This window comes from Dermacentor silvarum, chromosome 4, assembly GCF_013339745.2.
Source record: "Dermacentor silvarum isolate Dsil-2018 chromosome 4, BIME_Dsil_1.4, whole genome shotgun sequence".
Taxonomy (NCBI): domain Eukaryota; kingdom Metazoa; phylum Arthropoda; class Arachnida; order Ixodida; family Ixodidae; genus Dermacentor; species Dermacentor silvarum.
This window is the reverse complement of record NC_051157.2, coordinates 136,415,088-136,438,462: the sequence shown is the minus strand read 5'-3', so window position 1 is coordinate 136,438,462 and position 23,375 is coordinate 136,415,088. Positions and strand designations below refer to the sequence as shown.

At 44.8% G+C, this 23,375-nt stretch overlaps 1 protein-coding gene across 1 annotated transcript; it reads right to left on the bottom strand.

Annotated features, from left to right (window-relative positions):
• Nucleotides 1–7,390: 7,390 nt before the first annotated feature.
• LOC119448301 (uncharacterized) lies at nucleotides 7,391–19,057 on the bottom strand. Its single transcript, XM_049666817.1, has 3 exons — nucleotides 19,008–19,057; nucleotides 16,814–17,219; nucleotides 7,391–7,525 (listed from the first exon to the last, which is right to left on the bottom strand). Exons 2-3 carry the CDS (start codon nucleotides 17,209–17,211, stop codon nucleotides 7,477–7,479), a joined length of 447 nt encoding a protein of 148 aa, XP_049522774.1. The 5' UTR covers nucleotides 17,212–17,219; nucleotides 19,008–19,057; the 3' UTR covers nucleotides 7,391–7,476.
• Between the last annotated feature and the right edge of the window lie 4,318 nt (nucleotides 19,058–23,375).

The window sequence follows — 23,375 nt, the reverse complement described above, 5'->3', positions numbered from 1 at the left end:
TCAGTTTGTTAACTAGCTTCATACTTTTCCAACTTTCCCGCACCTCACCATATACTTTGGGGTACGAGCCGTAGTGGAGAACAGGAAAAAGGTCAGCGCTCAAAATGAGGGTGAAAATAACCCTTCCGTAAAGGTATACGTAATATACCAACGCCTTTTCCATGCTAGTATGTCCGCTACAGCAGGAACCGCCTTGCGCAGGAGTGTGTCCACGACTTCGCATTTGCATTTCGTTTACACAGACGCTCTTCTGCATGCCTTTCGTGGTCACAATAAACAAGCTGGTCGAGCGTGTGCCGGCCCGCAGCCTCGTGCGATCGCAAGGCGGTCAGGAAGTGCCAGCTACTACGTACACGGAAAAGGAAGTACGGAATTGGGAAGCAGAGTCATTGGGTGCTCGAGCACGTCTTGCATATTAAACGTCGCAAGTTCCTAAAGCTCCCGTACGCTTCGATATGTAACAGTGCCTCTCGCTGCGGCCCGCTGAACAACGTTACACTCCAGATGCCGGAGCCGCTGTTGTTCCGTACGTTAGACTTTGCCCCGCCTTTTTCGTTGACGTACGTTAAATTGAGATACCTGGTAGCTTTTTTAATGTCCTGCTCAGTAGCCGATAAACTCGAATTACGTATATATACGGGCGAAACGAAACGCTTCAAATTTCACGTACCAACCAGTGCACGCAGATAGCAAAGGGCGAGACAATTACAGTACGCAAGTAGACATGACTTACACCCCTTCAACCCCCTGCACTGGAAATGTGCGTGCTTGCTTCGTTTTGCCCTGCGTAGCTACAGGCGCATCATAGGGGCATTTGTAGTGAGCCACGATGCTATTGCAATTTTGTTTTTATTGTTACGAATTTCGTCACCAACAATGCGCTCGTTTGTTTAGCTTGGTATATCAAGGTGCGTTTGTGAAAGTAACATTTTCTTTTTGATTTCAAATATACGAACCCCGTCCTTCTATTTTTGTTACTTTTGGACTCCTCCTGGCTTCAATTTATGCGCGTAACCGATCTCTCAAGGTAAAACAGACCAGCCAACCGACCGATCGACCTACAGACTGGCTAGCCAACTGAACGACTGAAAGACTGACTTCCACATGGGAAAGTGTAATGGCAGAATGCACAAATTATTATTATTGTTATTAATAATCGTGTAAACACATATAAACACTAGAAAAAGTGAAAGAGAAGTGGACTAGCAATTGTATTCAAAAATGAAGACCACGCCCACCCACTTGGGGAGCAGATGACAAAAACAATTTAAAAAGATAACGAGAGGAGGAAGGAGGTACAGAAAGAAAGAAAAAAAAAGAAAGGAGATCAAGGCAGACCACAAGACATCACACGGTCCCAATCATAGTACGAGTATTACCAACGAGAGTCTAGTGCCGTGGTTCACGAGAATTTCACCGCAGCATTGTGGGCTTCATATTGAGTGGAAGCATGATCTTTTGTATCCCACATTGTATCTCCGAAAACGAGGCCGCTCATCCTCTGACGGCCTCGGGGAACAAGCTTGACTCGAGTGGTGATACTCTATGCAAATTCCATGACGCTCCACAGCTGATACGCACAGATAACGCACCCGTGGGGAGAACATACAATTGTACAACGAGAAATGCATCAAGCTGCTAGTGACACACGCTCGTATACCTCGCAAGTGCACTCGAGCGTTCGAGAGCGAACGTTCAACGTGCCCGGGGCTAACTGTGTCACAGTGACAAATGTTGCTAAGGGTTATGGCGCCGCCCCAAATACCGCCACAGAGGGGGAAAAACTATAGCGAACCTCGTTTAAGATGCAAGTGGCGTCGACGGAAACTAATAGGGAGCAGTTGTTAAAGAAAGAGGGATCAAGTTACACGAACAACACCAAAGACACATCGCTAACGGTGGAGTTCAGGAGCCGCCAGTAAATATTTTTCTTGACGGTACTCACTTAGTTAGGAAAAATAATTATACAACTGGTGAACAACATGTCCTAATTACAATATGGTATTTGAGAAGTTCTAGAACGTTGTGAGAAACATCGAACTTGAAGGATTATATTTTGTTTGAATGACATGATTAGCGTGCTTAATTTTTCCAGCTGGAAAAGAATGCGCACAAATCTACCCCGTGATTACGCGTTTCCCTTCAATTGATAAAAAACAGCGTGCTGGAAAGGGCTCCGAATTATCGCCATCTAGAAGGATGTATGACCACGAAGGAATTCACTGTAAACGAAAATACCCCCCCTTGGGAATATTTAAAAGGTGATGTGCCCTATATACTCCCATCCTTGATTATTTACTCCGATGTATGGGAGCAATTCAGCGGCATTCCCTCGTTTCACTCCGCTGGCTACCTGCGGGAGGATAAGGGTGGACATGACGTGACTCTACTCCGCCTTCAAAATTTTGTTCTCTGCGGGAACTCCGCACACGGAGTTTAAAAAAACTCCCCCGCCGGAACAGGTTGGTCACGTGGTGCTTTCCATAAGGCTGTGCACCGCACCAGCGACCGGCCACATTCGGAGGAGTCGGCGGTGCTCATGGCTGACGCTTTGTTTACATCTGAGAAGTGTCATTTCGTGACAGCGTTTTCCCGATTTTCTTTCCTATACTTCCTTCCAGAAAGTGTTATAGTCGTGCCTGAAGTTCACTGTATCTCATGTTCAAGTACGTTAGCTGTGGTCACTCTGCGGGCAACGATGAATGCAAGAGCAACGATTTCAAGTGCGGAAAAAGGCTTAGGTGTGACCACGAAGTTACCGGTTGACTAGTGATGTCGGATCGGGTTTCTGGCTGTGCTTTCGTGTTACGTGACCTTGACTTGTGTTCTTCAGTGCGTGAAATACCACTTTTATGTCCTTTTGAGTATATGCTGACAACGTCCGGTGTAAAGTGCCGCGTAGCTATGTCAAAAGCAGCCACTGTTCGAGCGACAACGTCGGGGATAGCCGCACATGAATGCCATATTCCGACACCGTCACGGTGCTGTGCTGTCAGTAAGAAAGACCGTGGTACAAGCAACTCATTTATGAATCTTTGTACGGATATCCTCGCCCAAAAAATACGGTAGGACGTAAGTACTTACTGTGAATAAAGCTTCTTACTGAGCGATGTGAATTTAATTGTTATCACACAGTTCTGTTTTGATCACGTCGTTGCTTCGGATATTGCATTAACATCATGCTCCATCCAAGATACTGATTTAGGAGCATACCTGCTGGCTCCGAGCGTGAGGATTCGTTTGCCAGATCAGCGATATAGCTCCGTTTCACAACCGAGAGACACTGCTTGGACGCTGAGCAAGTAGTGCGGTCAAAAAAAAAAAGTATGACTACGCAATTTTCGCTGTTACGTGGGCTGCTACGGGTAATGCCCACACGTAATAAATTGTTGTCACGCCACAATTCTTTCACACGAAGCTAATTTTGTCATAAAGCACGCGCACTTACATTTTTCTTGCTTACTGTAACTAACGCACTACTTTTTTGGCCGTGAACGCCGGAAATGTGCGAAGTCGCTTCAGCGCTCACAGAATGGCATTCTGATTTGAAAAATTATGCCATTGACATTGTTTTTCACTATTCTGAATTAACAGTTTCGTGTGGATTTCGGTTTCATGTTGCCTTCAGAGAGGCAGATCTCATATGTGCGAGCATGTGAGCTCGTAATTTTGAAAACAATACAGCTGATCGCTAGGCCCTTTCGAGGCACACAGAATCATGGCTCCATATACTGGCAGGGTTGCTTCTTGCTGTGTGTCGCGTGTACGTTGGATGTCTTTCCAAGTTCTTTATCAGATGTTTCTCAAATGTTTGTGTTTATGTATGTCATGATTTGTCTGGTCTCGTTCACTTGTTTCGCAAAATTTGGCTTATTCGTGTGCGTATATATCGAAATTTAACCCGTGCCTCTACATATAAATGACCTGATACTTTTTTTATACTCCCGGTGCACCTCGAAAAAACTCCGTCCGGCCTGAAGTAAAAAATAAAAATGAAAAAAAAAAAAACTCCGAAGGCACCACGCAAAAATTCCGTCCGCACGGAGTAAAAATTATACTCCGATCATTCGGAGGATAATAAACTCCCAACCGGGGGTTCGCTAGAGGACAATCGTTATGCTCCCACCTGAGAGCTATTTCTATTCACAGTGAACGTCTATACAGCCATGTGAACTAGTACAGGGAGCCCGGTGTCATTTTGTGCCCTTACGCGGCCTTGAGGGTTACAGCCCTACAGGTAGTCTAACAAGTAAAGTCACACATCTCCATGGTCATTACAAAACGAGCTTATTGCTGACGTCACCAGTCTTAACTTGTACAGCCTCGCCGGGCTTGGCGCCGACAGCGCGTATCTACGGCGACATAAAGAGGCTTTCTCTCTCTTTTGTCTCTTTTGTCTCTGTAGCTTATGATTGGCAATGCGGATGCTGCTAAGAGCGAAAATCATCGACAGCACTTCTGCACAGCTGAGTACTATTGAGTATTTTAAGAGTTAGTGTGACGTCAGTATTATGTACAAAAGAGCAACTTGGCTTTTATTCTTGTCGTTTTCGAGTGTTCCTGTATTAGAGAGAACACATAATTTTTTCCCAACCTACAAACGGACACGCCATAGACAGTTCCAAGAGACTAATTATATCATTGAACAACCTAACGCAATATGGTGGGCCCAGATACGAATTGACCATCTTTTAATGTAAGTAATGCTAGGAAAGCTTGAAGCTGGGCTTCTTGGTTAGCGTCCATCTTATTCTGCACTAGTGCTAGACAACTACTCAGAAGAAGACGAACACAAAGAGACGGGACTGAGCATGTGACGCGCAATGCAAGTATGTGCCTTTCACTTGGTTTTCTCAACAATCTGTGTGTAGAGATCTGTAAAATTACTAATTTCACGTTTAGCAGAAGTACATCCTGCACTTTTTTGCCGCATATTACCTTCTACAGGATATCTTCAATGTACTTCCCCAATGTGTAATTTATTCACTCGCCTACTTTGGTTTTAGGCTCAAATATTCTTATACTTGTGTCACTGAGCCAGCAAAGTGAATAAATTTCATGCATTCTTTTGTTATTCGCTTATGGTATGCTCGACAGGGCTTCCCCATTTTTGAAGTGTCTCCTATACCAGGGAAGCCTCATAATCACGTAGCCACTGCTTTCTGCAACATAAGTACATAATGAAACGTCACGCTGTTGTATAATGGTGGAACAAACATGTAACTCTTTTTTACGACCAAGCAACAGTACTACTTTTAAGCTTCATTAAGTGTCGTTAACCTGTAACGCCTGAGAGGAAAAGCAGAATATTACAATGATATTAGCCAGCAAGTTATCCAAGAATTGCTGGCTCGATGGTTGTTCACCGTTATCTATCTATCGCTTTGAAGCATCTAGCGCGTGTAACTCTGGCTTCCGTGATCGTTTATCTTCGCTGGGAGTGCTCGGAAATGGAAGCGCCGTGGCGTTGCAGCGGCTCTCCCGTAGTCGTGGCGGTGCGAAGCGGTTGTAATTAGCGCTCCGCGCTTCCGGCTCTTAGTCTTGGAAAATGCGGCGTGCATATTTTTGTTTTCTTTCGCAAACTCAATTTAAGTTTTTTTTAATGCAATTAGACTAAATCTGGTTGCACCGTCTGTTCCCATATGAAACTCCAGGAAAGCTTTCTCACCAGGAGACCCCGGTGGTGCGTGTTATGATCTGGCTAGCCTGGTTTCAGGCGGGAGTGTTTGACCCAGAGTGTCTTTATAAATGCAATGTTAGACTTATTCTGGCGACCAGTGACGAGGGGGGAGGGCGAAGCCTTGGTGGTTGGAAAAATAGCAAAGCCGATTGTTAACGTAATACGAGCACATAATTAAAAAAAAGCACCACACACACAAGTAAGCAGGATATCATTGCTAGAAGAAACATGCATGCTGCTCTAAATATTCGCCCATAGGTAAACAATAAAACCAAAATCGGGTTTGAGACAGGTCACGATTCCTTGTTAAGCTTGGTACAGCTACGTGGCGTCGGTAACGTGAGGATAAAGCACTGCATGGCTTTTTAGAACTATCCGCAGTTCTGCCATGGTGTCGCAGGAGGGGCGAATGAAGGTCGTCTTGCCTTTAGCAATGTACTTCCTTGACTAGCGAAAACTCCACGCTGGAATAAAGAACGAAGGCCGGATCGTCTCGTACGAGCTCCCATACGGTTGTTCTGGTCCCGCTGAAATCTCGAAGCCCGAGCCCACAGCTCGGCAGCCTCGCTCCTTCGCCCGGGAGATTTCGTTTGGTTGGTGCCTATGGGTATGGCTCAACCCACAACGGGGAATCGGCCATGGATCGCAGCGGCAGTTCTTGCTCCTGTTTTCAAACACTTGTTTACACACACTATGGAGTATTGGTTAAAAACCAGGTGATTTCACGGGTGTTTTTGTTAGGATTGTAATAAAATAAATTTGCATAGCAGGGTGCGGGTTGAAGAAAGATAAATTTCGCAATTATAGGTTGTCTTCCAAAACCTTTGCCTTGCTTCTTTCTCTTCTCCTCCTCCCCCCTGAACGACCCTTGTGATTGCATGATGGGCGTTGGCCGAGGTGCCGCGTCCTACAAGCTCGCGCCGAATCCCTCGGTTCTTTATCTTCCTTTAGAGTCACTGGCCGTCCGCCAGACATCACGCGCGCACATTCGTTTTTATTATCATTTCCATGCCATGCCACCACCTTACCATGTTTCTGAGAAGTGTCCGCACCCTTTCATACCCTCGTGTAATCGGGGAAGATTCAAAAGGAGGCTCGCATGCTCAACAAGAATAGGATTCTACCTGGAGCGGTAGATCAGTAAACGAGCTGCTGAGAATAAGTGCCCAGCATGAAATTTATTGCGGGATATTTGTTGCTGTAACCGTCTTAGTATTTATTTCCTTTCATTATGCTCGAAAAACCAAATAAAGCACCGTGTTCCCTGTCTAGTAATAACGAAGAAGGCAAAACCTAATTTACTGAAACCGTCAGGAAAACCCTGAAAGGATCCCATCCATCTTGCCCCGCTCTTCCTTGAAAATCCGCTTAAGGTTGCCCTTGCACTCGATATTTCTTGTATCCGCTTGTGACTTGCAAGTGCTGCCGATAATAATCCCACAAAGAAGAATTATAAGACCCCTCTTCGGAGCAACTGATAATGCGTAACCAAATACAGAAAGTCTTAACTTCACCAATTTTATTCTCGACAAGTAAAGCGCATCGTTGCGAATTTTGTAAAGCATAAGACTTACTCACATCAGCAGCATCACATCCGTCGACATTTGCTTTCTAACAGCAAAAATAAAGCAGGCTCATCTGCCACGTCCGCACAAAGTGGCATGTTTATTTAAAACTTTTTTTTCATGTTTATTCATGCGACGTCTGTTCGGACGGTACCTCTTGTTGAACCAGGCCGAGGTCGTGTTTGATAACGGAGAATGAGAAGGGACGATCGACTCGGCTCGCTGGCGCTTTCAGCCACTCACTCTCAGCGTGTTGAAGTTAACGCCAAATGGCCTTGCCCTGAAAAAAAAGTTATCAGATGGCATTATTCCAATATGGCAGAAGCATATCGAGCATGAAGAGCGTTTTGGTAGCGCTTTGTGTAGCGTCAGAGAACGTACGTTTTATCATTTTTAACTATAGCCACAGGACCAACCAAGGCGTTCGATGTAGCAGCTTTTCCTTACTTCAGGTTGTAGCATGCTTTCTCTACTTCAGAAGCTATTTGAATCAGGTACTTCGGTCGTATTTGTGCAAGACCGGCTGTCGGGTGGTATCTTACGTAACTTTTATTGAACGAGCCCGAAGTATGCCTGCCGCTGTCAGTGATGTGAACGTGGGCTTGCATTTATACAACTGCATTGGTGAATGCATTACGCCTATTTTTAGTGCAATATCAAACTTTTATCTATTGTTTTATGCAAGTGATACCAAAATATTCGGAAAACACGACTTTCATTGTTGAATCCAACTCCAACAAAACATGGGGCGCTATAACGTAAAATGATTCCAAACTGTTTTGATTCCAATTTCTGCAATCAGCCTCCACGATTTGTCAAAACATTTTCGGGCCACTCCCAACTTCCCCTGTCTGTCACGCGACGTCACAAAAACCGCGATAGCTCCCCATCTGATATAACGTGTACACACTGATTATGCATGATTAAACTGCACAAATGAAAAATAATCATTCCTGATTCGACGCCTTTTCACCATTAGCCCTCTACTATAGGTCCTATGTTTTCTGGGTGCGCCCACTTCGCCTGTCTGTCACGCGACATCATAAAACCGCGAAAACTCACCACGTCAAAGTGACGTGTACGCGAAAAAATGCATTATTATGCCGGACAAAAGTGGATTTTTTTTCTGAATAGCCTAAGACTGTCCCGTTCCGAAAGGAATAGAAGATGGCTGCCCGCCGATGGCTCAGGCCCTCGCTACTCGCACCTGCCGGTGAGCATGTATTTATTGGTGCATGATAAACCTTTTTGCATAGCAGTAAAACGTTAGCGAGCCCTTTCGGCATGCATACGACATCACTCTGCCAACTCTTCCTTGCCGAGGATCCGTTTTAGCAGCATTCTTATCCTTCCGTTGCACGCCGCCGCGATTTTCGACCAGCCACGGCAAGCTAAGCAAGGCGAAGCGGACCAATCGGAGAAGCCGGCACCACCCTCTTCATGCGGTTATCTATTTTTACTGTGCTGGCTTGGCCCCATCGAAACACTCTCCACTAGAGCGTGCTCTTTGCCTCTTGTAAGCCAATTAGATAAGAAAAACCGCTGAGTGTAGACAATGTTATTGGTTTTGAATGCGACCAAAGGTGACCTCCTATAAACGAGGAGAGTGTTTGATTGGGTTGTTCAGACAACGCTGCAGGTCACCGCCCGATGCTTGCGTCGCTGGTTGCGTAAATTTGACGCCAGGAGTTTGGAATCAAAACAGTTTGGAATCATTTTACGTTATAGCGCCCATGGTCGCCTTCACGGATAAATGTGTACATGCCAAGCTTGAGTTTATTTTATTTTGTATTAGGAATTCTAAAAATTGGTAAAAAGTTAGGTATGTCAACGGCTTCTCCACAACGGTAAATTGTTAAAGCAACAAAGAATGATGATCGGTGTAGTGAAACTTTAAAGTTACTTATCTGTTCGCTGCCGAACGCAGGGCAGTTCCTTGTAAATAAAATAAAGGCTGGAAGTCTATAATGAAATTTGTCACATTCTACACACTTAAATACAGACTAGTAAGCAGTCTTCTGGGGTGCAGATGAATTGCACAGATAATTTATGCATAATGAATTTAAAAATGAAAGAAATAACTTGAGATTTACACCAGTTTCGCAGTACCACACAAGAACGTAAACCATCATCAAAGCCTAATACACAGACAAACACATCACACTTATATCCACGAAACGAAAGCAACTGGAATATCAGGAACTATTGCTAATATTCTTATTCGTATTCTTATTATTATTAATGTAATAATAAGAATATAATAAGAATTTCTTATTCATTGTATTTTTTTCTTGTTGTTATATGTATATGCGCGCGCCCGCACTTATACCTGATGTTTGTTCCTGGGTACGATAAATAAATGATTGATTGAATGATTATTATTACTATCATTCAATCAACCAGTCAATAATTCATCTTTAGTTACCGTGCCCAGGAACAACACAAGTGCAGCGAAAAAAAAACTGTAGGGGAATATAATTAAAAAAGGGACACACAATGAATACGAAGAACAATTGTAAAAAGAAGAGTAGCTCCTACAAAGCACAAGGTAAATACAAACGAAAAAGCAGGGGAAATGCACTTGCATAATGCATAAAAGTATGACGCAACAAGGCAAAGCTCGGAATAGAACACACTGAATTATGCAAAATATCAAGATCATGAAAATAAGCGCTATAAAGACGCTGTATTCTGTGGACGGTTGCTGCTGGTGATGGCAGGCATGGAAAGGTATATGTGCGCTGGTGATCTTGCGTGGAATACGAAAGATGGTACAACTGCGAAGTTTGGGACAGGTGAAGATACCGTGAAGGAGTTTGAAAAGAAACAGAAGGTCAGTGCGATTACGTCGGCAGCGAATTAAGGGCAATGACAATAATCAAACAGTGCTAGATCAACGCTCAGCGCCCATGTTAGCCCAGCGGTGATGGCATATGCTTAGAAACTTTTTCTGGACCCGGTCTATAACGTCACTGTTGGATCTAGAAATGCCGTTCCAGACGATCGACCCGTATTCCAGTTGAGGAAGACAGATTGTCGTGTACAACTTGCGGAACGGTGTAGGAGCATTGAATTCTCTCGGTAGTCGGCAAACAGAGCCAAGAGTGCGCATACCCCGCATTGCGACGCGTTTAGCCTGAGCAGAAATGTGTAAGGTTCTATCAAAAAGTACACCGAAGTTATTAATCTCACAGACCTTACGCAACGGTACAGAAACCACAGAACAATGTATAGAAATGCGTGCTGTTTTGCGTGCGAAAGTCATGATTTGATCTTAGCAGCATTAGAGGTAGGGTTATTATCTTTGCCCCATTCATAAAAAGAAAACAGTTCAGACTGCAGGATGCGACAGTTATCAACAGTGTGAATTTCCTTTAAAATCTTGATATTATCGGCAAATAGAACCCAAAGAAAAGTTCCGTATAGCGGAATGAACGTCATTAAAAAATTTTAAAAAGGAGTGGTCCTAATACTGATCCCTGAGGGACGCCGGTAATTGCCATGTAAAAAGAAGTTGTTTGGCTGTCAACGCTAACATAAAATGATCCATCAAGAAGATAACTGCGCAAGAGATTGACAACTGATGAGTCAACATCGAAGTGCGTAAGCTTAATAAAAAGTAGTTAGTCGCTGACTACATCAAAAGCTTTGCTGAAGTCACAGTAAACGGTGTCAGCTTGATCCCTTTGAAGTACCGGTGCGGAGATCTGTGTCATAGTGGAGCCGCAGGTGAGAAATCCATTCTGACTCGGAATGAGTGGGTTCTTCACAGTAAACGACCACATGGTGTTAAGTGCAAGCTCAAAAATCTTAGACGTGGCACTGAGAAGAGAAATTGGGTGATAATTAGCGAGATCGGTTTTACAGCAAGTCTTAAATAACGGAAGAACACGAGCAGTTTTCCCTATGTGAGGGAAAGTGGAAGTATTCAAGGAGTTATTAAATACAGATGTCAATACGGGAGCAAATTTACTGCCGTAAGCTTCTAGAATTGTGGAGGGGATGCCACCAGGGCCGTAGCATAGGGACGGCTTCAAGAACTTAAGGCATTCATGGATCAGCTTTGAATCAAACAACACAGCAGCAGATGTAGGAAACGTCGTTTGCTGGTGATTGACGCCAGCGTTGAAACCTGCAGCTTTAATAAAGGATGGGAAATTGGCAGCAAAACAATCCACGACTACTTGCCCTTCTACTCCTATAGAGCCGAGCAGGCGAAAACACTATCCATGTTTACTAGAGCGATTACGGATATAGTTACCGAAATTCGGCCGGCCATATGGAGGCGCTCTTTTCCAAGAATATAATATACGAGTCGTAATCCCACTTATAGAGGCGGTTACAGAGAGCCCCAAGAAAGCGGAATTGTTCTCTCCACTCATTAGGCACATGAATTTTAGATTTGCGGTGCATCTTTATGTTTTAGGGCGTGTATAGGTTCCGACGAGAATCAGTGGGGATATTAGAGAGTTTAGGACTCTATTGGGGAATGTATTTGCGGATACAGCACAAAACAAGCTCCATAAACAGACCTGCTTGGTAATCAACGTTGGTTTTGTCTGTTACAAGTGACCAATCGGTGGCGACCAATCGGTGACCCAAGGTTGCCACTGGAATTGGCGATTAAGTTATGCTGCTGAAGGAAACAGAGGGACAGAAGGTCCACCAACAGGCTGCATTTCTTGTTTATGTATAGATTGTAATAAGAGTATCTAAGCGTGTTCCCATTAGTACCAGGTGTATTAAAATCACCAAAAAGGGATTCCTCTGTGCTGACTGTGGGAAGATATTCGACTTTCAATAGAAGAGTTGACCTCATCAAACAAGACAGGAGAAATATTCGGCTGTGCATTGAAAGATCTAATTAACAATTTTCCACAGAGCGCTAGGCTGGCTTCTAGCCAAATCGACTCCTGTACACTTTCTATGTCATTGCGCCGAACACATCTCATCGAATTGTCAGTAACAATCAGTACGCCACCGCCTTTTTGTTTAACTCCACTGAAGTGTCTGTCACTGCTGGAAGACGTTGTAGTGCGGTGGAAAGAAATCTGAAGAGGAATTTTCACTGAAGAGCCAGGTTCCGGAATTAAAAAAAAAAACATAGAAAAGAAGACGAAATTGCATTGCAGAAAAATTAATGTTCTTTGGTGCGAAGTCCAGTTCATTTTGCTAAAATATGTCCAAATGACGCGCCACTTTGATCCTTGGGGCTTATCTCGAAAGCGTGATGTATGTCGGCGTGTACCACCCTTCGGAACGGCTTGAACAGGCATCCAATTGGCCACATCGACGAGTCGTTCAGGAACTTAAGGGCTTCATCATCGATGGCTAGATGAAAAGAAGAGTAAGACTGATATATTGTTCTATGTCGCTGGCTGGAGGGGTGAGAAATATTCAGGGCCTTTAAGTGCTTTGTCAGGCCAGAAGATGTTTCTGTTCTCCACTTATAAACAAAAACAGCTTTTAGGTCGATGCGACCGTTGAGCTACAGATAACATCGAAGTTTTAGCGCTCCAACCGAGGAATTACTCTTGCTTTTATTGCAATAGCAATTTTATGGGCACTCCGAGCACGTTTCTGCGGTCGCCTTCGTGATCGCCGTGATGTTCCGCATAAAGTTCAAACACTATAACATCGTCGCCACATGCCGTACGCTGTACGTGCGAGTGAAAGCTTGTGAGTGTCAGCCGACTATGGCGGCTGAATCTCACGCGCGTGAGTAAGAAAGCCGGGGAGGAAGCGCCGTCTTCTGTCGTGCGCGAGACACGGGGGAGGGGCGGGCATTCTAATGCGGCGGCGGCTGCTGGTTACGTACGGCGCGGCCGCGCGGGCGCCGTATCTTGACAGTGATCAGCGACGTGCACAAAGTGCATGCCTGCGCGGGCCTCATCTTCAAGGCGATCTGCAATGTGAACAAAGTGCAAATAGTGCCGATAGCTTCGTATGCGCTGTGCTTTCGACGTTTAGTTTGCGTTGAAGCGAGGGACAGAACGAAGGTCAATTCGCTCGCTGCTGCTGCCGCGTTTCCTCACTGCAGCGTTTTGACAGCGGGTTTCCGCGATCAAGCGAAATATGTTCATGTTTACCTGTGCGCGCGTGACACCGTTCTTGTTAATTTAGTTAGTAAGCGAATGTTAACAACTTTATCTGGCCGATAAAACTACCATCCTTTCTTCGTATAGCTGTCTACAAATTTGTTATCGGAATCGATGCTTCATCTTTCGGGTGAAACTGCGACTTTTTTATTTAGTCTAGGGGGCGTTTTTCATTGCAGGAAGCGAAATCACGTAGTGAAGCGGCAGCTGGTTGTTCAGCTGTACGTTGAAATACATGTAGATCAGGTCGCGCTGAGCCAGGAGTAGAAGAAGTAGTAAAGGTAGAAGACCTTTTGGAGCCAACAAGCGTCTTCCGAGATGTGGCAATTGCACGTCGCGACAGCTCTTCGCGCAAGCAACGAACCTCCGCTCGAAGGGAGGCGACAACTTGGATATGTTGCTCCACATCACGGGAACGGTCCTTACGAAGGCGTTCATTCTCCTCTCGCTATTGGGAAATTTCTTCGCTCAGGGATGAGATTCCCTCTGTCGCGTCGAGAAAGAGGCGACGCAGACCAGCCATGTCGCCGCCAAGGTCACCCAGTGGCGCACAACAGGATAAGGGTGAACTACCTTGGGATCAGGAAAGCTGCGAGAAGCATGCCGTTGGGTCATTGTCGCTAAGCTTAACACCCTACTACGTATGAATTCCCAGAAAGTCACACAAATTGCAGCAAAAGGAGCACGATCAGGACATTTAAAGCTCCAGTTCGTCTTCTGGCCAGGTTAGACAGTTCACATGTACATGCTTTTCAAATCTTTGACAAGGAGAGAGTCGCTGCCGATCAAGGTACATGCTCGAAGGAGAAAAGCAGTGTCAGAAGCAGCGATGGCAGCAGCCAGCTGAACAGCGGCTGCTTCTTCTGACGCCAGACACACATGGTACGCTTGGCCAGCACGGCCCACATGCGAATCGCGAGGGTGGGCTCGGAGGACACTGTGGCGGCCATCACCTTCAATACGGGCCTTGCACCAGCACCATAATAACCACTTTTTCTCAGAAAAGCGTTGGCGTGGACACCATCACGCGAAAAAAAACGTTCACCGGCGATTACGATACTCTATAATGCGAAATTTGAGCGCAGCTGTATACGTGTTTTCACAGATCACATGTACATGCTTTTCACATTCTTCACAGAGAAAGAGAAGCCGTTTTCAGAAAAAAAGGGCACGAGGAGAGCAAGCATGCGTCCTTCGTGGGCGCCATGCTGATATCGAATTATATATGATAACGAATTATCGATATCCGCAAGCTTTATCTTTTTGATAATAGTAGTAATTGTTATTAGGACTATGGTAATCATTATTCTATTATTATTATTATTATTATTATTATAATATTGAAAAGGTAGAGCTAACGGATATCAATATTTCGGCACTGTCTGTTATCGCTTAGTAACGCTATAAAGCAATATGAATATTACAAGTGTGTTCATATATTTGTCCGACCGTTGTTCTCCGTCTTTTTTTTTTTTGTCATCCGAGCACACACACTCTATTTCGTCAAGTCGCGGCATTACCTCAGAGCTAGACTCTTCTAGCCCCGCATTGAGGGTGTACTACCAGCGCGCGTTGCGCACACTCGGAACAAATAGCCCAATCTCCAGGGAATCCATGAATACAAACGTATGTTTGTTTCACTTATCAATTTACCCACAGCGCCATCAATGTCACTACAGTGGGAAGGGGGGGGGATAGTTTAGTTTGCGCTCATCGTTTAGAAACCTTTGCCAGATTGTGCTTCGAGAATATAGACCGGTATTTTCCGGTTCTGCTAACAGCAAATAGACACAGTTGAAACCAACTTCGCGAGCATGTAATGCCATGCTTCACGCATGCAAGTTTATGCAAATAGTCATTCTTCAACCACTATCTCCCTCTGAGGTAATACCTGCGCTAGACAACCTAAACTGTGTACGCACCAAAGCTAACTGTTTTTCAGGCTGCTGTATAGCCTGCTTGATCACCCGATTGTTGGTATCTTAAATAGTTTAGAAATTACGCAGAAAATAACGAGAGTCTGTATGCAATTTTACAAAAAGCTCTGCAGCCAGTGCTATGTTTGACTCAGGCCCTTGCAGAACTGAAGGCAGTAAGACGTGAGGCATCAGCGCACGCTATCACTGAGCAAACAAAAAAGGCTTCTTCGTCTGAATTTCCCCGCCTAAAAATGGTGGCCAGGCCTTTACATATTTCGCAGCCTGTGACATTTAGAATAGTTATTTCAACCCAATTCTATACACAAATAATAAGCTCTTTGAGAAATAAAATATTGTGCAAAGATTCACTATCCTTTTACCTAAAGATAAGTTCAGTTTCATGGAGAAAATTTGAAGAAAAAAAAACTGTTTAATATCGTATATCAGCATCCTGTTCTTGGGAACGAAAGATGTGCTTTTTGTTGCTTTTATTTTTACTGTATTTGTATGCTTAGTAATTTTTTTTTGCAAAAGAGTTACCAATTAAGCTTCATAACTGTTACAAAATATTTCTTTGAGAAGTACCGATCTAATGCAACGAAGGGTTGGCATTCGTTTATCAGCGATTCAAGTGTACGAATAACGGAATTTCGCATTTCCTTGTTTTCAATGTAGCGGGAAGTACTTAAGCGAAGCGGCTGCTATTCGTTTAAGGCGTTATTTCAGGTGCTTTAATAGTACCTAGCGCTCCAATACCTCCATCTGCTGATAGCAATATCATATACCGGGTGTTCAAACTTAAGCTTTACGGAATTTTTAAAAATCGCCTGTGGCAGGTAGCATCATTCTTATCGTTGAGCTGGGTTGTTCGAAGAGGCGTACATTAGTATCACGAGAAATTGAACTACATATTCTATGAAAAAAATTGACTAACTAACTTGTTAGTTAATTACTTTACGACACATATTGCAATTTACGAATTGATGCCGGTGAGTTTGCAAGACGCATCCACTTGAAATTAATTTCCAGGATGAAACCAGTTTCAAGATATTTCCCAAAGTGTGATACGAAATGCATGGGCATTCCAGATACTTTTGTGCTTCAATGTATAAAACACCATTTTTGGTAAAGAAGTAAGTGGAACAACAGTGCATTTTTACGGCGAGTTTGATGGCGCATGTCTCCAAACTGGTGTCATTCTGGAAATTTATTCCAAGTGGATACGCCTGACAATCTCATCGGCTACAATTCGTAAATTGCAATATGTGCAGTGAAGTAATTAACTAAGATGTTAATTTGTGAATTTTTTTTACTTAGATGAATATGTGTTTCAATTTCTCGTGATACTAATGTCCGCCTCTTCGAATAACCCAGCTCAACTATAAGAATTATGCTACCTGCCACAGGCGATCTTTAAAAGTTCCGTAAAGCTTCATTTTGAACACCCGGTGTAGTTTATATCTGTTTTTTTCTCTAGCAGTTTGTGTGGCGAAATAGCATGCCCATAATAAAAACGGGACCCTGCAATCCTGTAATGCTGCAGGAACTCACGGGTCATTTGTGTTGAAGAAACCTGCGATGGACCTCTGGGTGAAGTCGAACCTGTTAGTAGGACCGGGGGGCGCCACGTTCGCGAACTGCAACACATTGTGGCTCGGTCCACCGGGATAGCCGAAGCGGTTGTAGCCCAAGCCGTCGACGTAGCCATAGCCACCGCCACCACCGGTGGGGTAGATTCCGTGTGCACCCACGCCGTAAGTGGTGCCAGGAACGTAGCTGAGGCCAGTACCGTAACCGCCGTACGCTCGCCTCAGGCTTAGTCGGGCCCTCTGCAGAGGATTCAGTGGCGTACGTCGAACAGGACGCAGAGCCCGCGCGAAGAAGGAGCGCCTGGTGCTGATCTCACTGAAGCTCGCTAATACTGCCAGCATTGCCAACGTGAAGCGCATGATTTTACCTGGAATGGATTTCATGCACACTTGCCCGTCAACTGTGTGAACTGCAAAGGTCGAAGCCTGCTTAAGACCCCTTTATAGACCTTGATGGCCATGTTACAAAATAAATTTGAATTTGTAGCTTATGAAAAAAGGCCGCGCAGAATCCAATACAGAACAGAGTTTTCACACTGAAATAAACACTACGTGCATAATACAAGCAACAAGTTTGCCAGGGTGGCAGGAGGGTGGGGGGAGAGGGAAGCATGCTAGGCTGTTAGTAATCTTTTTAAATAATAGGCTTAGAATATGTTCCTGGAGAGCCCTTAAAATACCCTGTTTGTGGGAAGTAATATTATTCTTCGAAGAAGTGTGCCTGCCCCAATTGCCGATTTAGATGTCCCCTGTGTTAACCACTACGCCTGCACCAGCTTTCGCATCTCGCGGGACCACTACGTTGGTGTTCTGACAAGTTTTATTTGACGGAATTTGCAATAACGCGCGACCTTGAGCGCTGGCGCTGAGATCGCTCAACTTAAACAACCGCCATCTTAGATGCAGATCTATGTATTATCCTAGTTGATGAGATAATTAAGACAAGAGTGGTTAGTTTTGCAAAGTTTTCCCCCACACGGTGGATCAGTGGATGTGGCTTAGCGCTACTGAGGAGACGCACACGGGTTTGGTTCCTGGCCGCATATCGATTGGTGGAAATTCCAAAAATGCTCGTGAATGCAGAGCGTTTTGCGTGCACGTGAAAGAACGCCCGGAGCCCTCCGCTACGGCGTCTATTGTATCCAGGATTACTGTGCAATTGCGGTACTTTAACCAACGCTTCCTAGATAGCAGGCATATGCACTATGCTTTATTACGTCATGCAACTTGGAGCGAAATGTCCGTTGCCAAGCCTGGCGTGACAAAAGCGCTGACGTCAAAATCACCGCGGCTTGCTAGGGAGCGCCCCATTAGATTCTATGGCAGTCGGGCAAGGTAGCTTGACGTCACGGGTCGAAGTGCACCGACCATGTGCTATCTAGGGGGCGTTGCTTTAACCATCACAGTTTAAGTTATTCTGTGCATATGTAGGAGATTTAAAGGTGACCTTCGTCACCGCATTTTTTTATTTCGTTTTCACACGCCTATAGTTATTTCCAATCGTTGTTACAGGCTACTAACTTCTGAAACCGAAAGAAGGTTTTCATTCTACAGTTGTATCCCGCATGTCACCGTTGATGGAGCACAATGGCGCAGCATTAGAAGACCTTTGTGTAGCTATTGAAGTAACCTACCGAGCTTGGCCTGCAGGCGCAGTTTGTCGCAAATATCGACAAAACTTAAGGCTATCGTAATGTGCTCAGTAGGCTGTGAGGGGTTTAGTGTGCAAGATGCATGCTTCTAGTGACTTGCAGGAACTATTGCACGGTTGTCGTACGTTCCCACAGGACTGTATCCTTCATGCAAAAGGAAACCTAATTTGTCCGTAGTCCATGCGCAACGGTGTTCAAGAACTGAAGAAATCACTCACGGGCTGGATTCTGGCTATCAGCTATCGTCTTAGTTGACGCAAAATGTGCGCCGTTACTTGTGAAATTGTACTGCAGCTACATTTACTAGCCAAAACAAACGAGGATGAAATATCACTGTTCACTTGTATCTGAAGCCTTGTGAATAACATGATGAGAAAAGAAAGGCGCTAGTATGTGTAGAACATAGTAACATTTTGGTTTAAAAGCAACTGTAACAGCACATATATAGTGCACTTCTGGTAACACGAGCAGAAGAACTTGTATCCAGCGACCAGTTATACTTACTCTCGGCTCTTTGTTCATGCGAATCCTGTAACGTTGGAACCGCGATGTAAATTCTGGAATAGCACGAGTTAAGTGAGGGTTGAAGCTTAGGGAGAAGGCCTGCTGGAAAAAAAAAACAAAATTATTGTGCCCCATTTTTTGCTGATGGAACGGAACCGTTCGTTTCTGATGATTCGCCAGGCGGCTGCGTTCCCGCAGCTTCGCTTTCAATCACCCTGTGCGCATATAGGCTCTGCGTCGCATCTGTCTTGTCCACGGCGCTTTCCTGCAGCGGCCGTCGAGCCTGTTTGAATATCGCCACGTGGGACTTCCATTACTTTCGTCGCCTTGTTTTGCCCGTAGCAGGTCCGTCGCGACTGCACCCTGATGCCTGATGACCTCCTCGCCCTCCTCTTCTTCACAGCCGGCACATTCAAACAAGGTCACCCCCACCTAACGAATGAAGCGCCGATAGGACTGCTGGCTTCGGTGCTCTGGATTGGGTTCTCGTTGGCCTCACCTGTTACAATTTTGAACGAAGCTCAACGTTTTCTTCGCGCTGCAGACACGAGGTAATTATTTTCTGTAGCCGGCTTGACGACTTAAATATTTCAGGCCTAATTAAAGTCGCGAAATTTGCCGTGACTGTTACAAAGGAAACATCGCGCACTTGGATGCACCCGTTAAATGATAAACTTTTGGCAGATGGAAAGATGCAGTGCTAAATATGAGAACAATCAGCGTTTTGATTTTCCGATGAGCGCGATTCCTTAATTGAGTACTATTGACGAGGTAATTCACGCGTGCTGTGAATACACCTGTACGAAAAATGTCATTCTAATAGAAACACTGAAGTTTGTTCCGCTTTCATTGGCACCGGTCTTCTTCAATATGCAGCCTTTTCGCAGTGGTCACCCATGCAATGTAGGAACGCAACATCTTCATTATTTGTTCTTAGTTTCATATACTTTAAATTTACATCGAAGCTGTTAGTGTGATTGGGAGCGTTCGAATACATTACATGCGTGCCTTCGTGGTGCTCTGGTAAAACTAGATGATTCCCCCGCGAAGTTTATATTTGAATGAAATGAGTGGCATGCTATGGTTGACATGCATGCAATTTTTGAAGTTTGCGGTTTACACGGGGCTAAATGAAAATTTCTAAGCCATAATTTTCTGGGCTGTTTTGAAATGTCATGTGAAATGCTTACAAGGTTTCCCCCGCTGCCCTGAAAAAAAACATAAATAGCATCCATTTTTTTATTTTGTAAAAAAGAAATAATAAGAGCCACGTTGTCGTTAACGTGCACCGAAAGTTTGAAGTCTGTAGCCTAATGACAAGGCTTCGAAGATAAATACTGGAGACTGGTTTTCTCCCTACATCTTTTCCCTATACGAGGCATGCTGTAGCTTTCTTCAGTCTCCTCGGGGAACTACGCGAAGCACATTCTATATACTCGGGTGGTAAAGAGAGCTTGCTATGGGTAATGCGCAACCAAACTTTGAACCATGCGGCTTATTTACAGACTTTGTAGAAATTTACCAATGCAAGCGTTTCGAAGCGTCAGAAGTGAATATTACGAACTCTGTAGCATGCTTGTCCAATGCTCCGAAAGAACGCAATGTACCATAAAGTTTAATTTTCGAGGGAATAGGGTTTTATTTTATGAATTATGTGGGGCCCCTTATAAGGCCACATCAATAATCTTGGTTGAGCGTTGGAAGTCATAGAGAGCCATATACGAAACGTTTTACCGCAATAATTTTTCAAAGTCATAGGAGATACGTCAAACTGAAATGTGGCATTGCTATGCTGCCATGAGGGAAGCGTCTTCTGCCAGTGTAGATATTAAGTCAGCTTTCATAGAAGCCCATGCATTCCAGAAAATGACGCTTATTCAGGGGTTTATAAAGCCCCTATACCTTGGGAAAAGTACCACCATCTCTGGAACAACGCTGCTTCTCTTCCCCCTGTATCTACGATTGGATGGTTACTATCACGTGATAGCGCTCACAGCAATCGTACAATCGGACTGAGTGGCGGCGGTGGCGCGCGACTGGGTGAAATGTTCAACGGGAACTTTCGAGGAGGCGCCACCGTCGACTTGCTTTCGCAAGCAAACAGTAACGAAAAAAAAAAAAGCGGTTCATTCAATCGGACTGAGCGGCGGCGGCGCGCGCCCGACCTAAAAGCTTCAACGGGAACTTTCGAAGGGGCGCCACCGTCGACTTGCTTTTGCAAGCGAAAACTAAAGAAAAAAAAAAACAAGCGGTTTAGGAGAGGATACGGTGGAGGAGGGAGGAGATCGCGGTACTTTTACGAAGCTAGAAGGGCTTCAGTGGTTTATATGGCTTAGCGCCACCTATGTGAGGAGGGGACACTTCCGGCAAAACAAAAATTAAGCTATAGAGAATATACACCATATCCGGTAAAGAAGTTATGTCCTTTTTGTTGTTGGCGAAATTTTCTTTTTGGAGGCTTACGAATTAGGGCGGTAGTTTAAACATTCTGAAATTCGACGCGAGTCCGTTGTCGACTAGGCATTGAAAATTTCGAGCTCCGCTCGATAGGTGCTTTAAGTCGATGCCGGCTTTTTTTCTAATGCAACTATTCGAGAGAAATAACTTTGATAGAAATTATTCTGTGGTTATGTCAGATCAAACAAGTTTGTTGAGTACTTTTTTACTCTCTCCGTCTGCGATGCCACAGACGTTCTCGCTGACGCAATGCTGCATGACATAAATGCTGACGCATTGCAAATGTTCCAGACAAGTTTAATAGAAGAGTCTTTACTGAACGCACAAACACTCGCTTTCGTATTACTCGCCGCGACCTGTCAAGAATGGTATTTCTTTCACAATGTTGCCACGGTACTGCAAGACTACACGCCGACTCGACGTCGTGCACTGAAGAAACAAAGATCTGGGCACTTTCCTTCGATGATTATTTTTGTTGCACACACAAGGAATAGCGTTACCATCAAAATGCCTCAGAACAAACGCACGGTGCCAACGGCGAATGGGGGATAACGCTAGTGTCTGTCGGAATGCATGGGATGCTTGGTACAATCTATAACCTACAGACCTTCACCAATGGCACTTGAGATTTAGCTAGAGCACTGCACGGGCATAATTTCCTGCTCCGGGCCCAACCCGAGCCCACCGTTTAAAGACCGAGACCACGGATCTAAGACCAGACCCAGCCCCAGCCCGCATGACCAGGTCCAACCTGGGTCCACAGATTCAACTCTGTGTGTGCACATACCATGAATATATATTTGCTTTGGTTGTATATAAAATAACATTACGATGAAACTGCATTGACAATGACACATTTAATTAAAAATGTTTGTTTTTCAACATAGAAAGTGTAACTAATATGAACAAGCCGGCAGAAGAGAAGGCTATAGGTTAAGATTTCTGACAAGGCATTTGAATTGAAGGTCTTGTGAACATATTATGTTGAGAAAACACAGGGTAATACACCCTTTTTCTTTGTTGGAATTGCGGTGACATCCCTTCAGACCCGTTCAGATGAGTGCAAAGCGCGAGCTCATAGATTTAAGAATAAACCTCGATTGCTAATAGCTATTCTCCAAAGTTTATTTACCTTGCTTGCTCCTTCTTTGTTTTGACGTTTTGACTCCTTCCTTGTTTAGACATAGAATGGGATGGTATTTTGCAGATGCATGACATGTGATACGAGGACTTAATCACACTTCCTGTTTCTTCCAGCTCGCATTCTTACGGAATCAATTTCAAAGCACCACTTCAGGATGGCGAGTGTATTCCTGTACGTTCCCAACCTGATTGGGTACCTGCGCATGGCCATCGTGGCGTACGCCTGGCTCCTGGTTACCGACGACCGCTTGTTCGCACTGCTATTCTTCGTGTCTGTGCTCCTAGATGGCGTCGACGGCTGGGCAGCTCGCCTCCTGGGCCAGGCTTCGGCGTTCGGCACTCTGCTCGACGTCAGCATCGACCTAGGAGCTCGGGCCATGCTCTGGAGCCTCGTGTGGCCCCGGTTCGGCGGTTTCATCTCTTCGATCGAGTGGCTGGGCTTGCTCAGTAACTACCGTGAAGCGGGAACGGACTGGAAGAAAGACGCCCGCCATCACCCACACTGGATTCGCGCTATCTTCGCCAATGGGTTCAAGAATCCATGGGGCGCCGTGTTGGTGACGGGAACGCATTTCCTGCCGTTGGCGATATTCGTGTACGAGCGAGGCATCTGGACTGCTTCGTGCGCCCCTTACGTCATCGCTTTCCTGTGGTTTGGCAAAGGAATATGCTTTGCAACCGAAGGTTACTTTATCTGGTACCACGTAAAGAAGCTTAACGCGTCCTGAGCTCGCATGAAACCTGCAGAACATTTGTATTATATTTGTG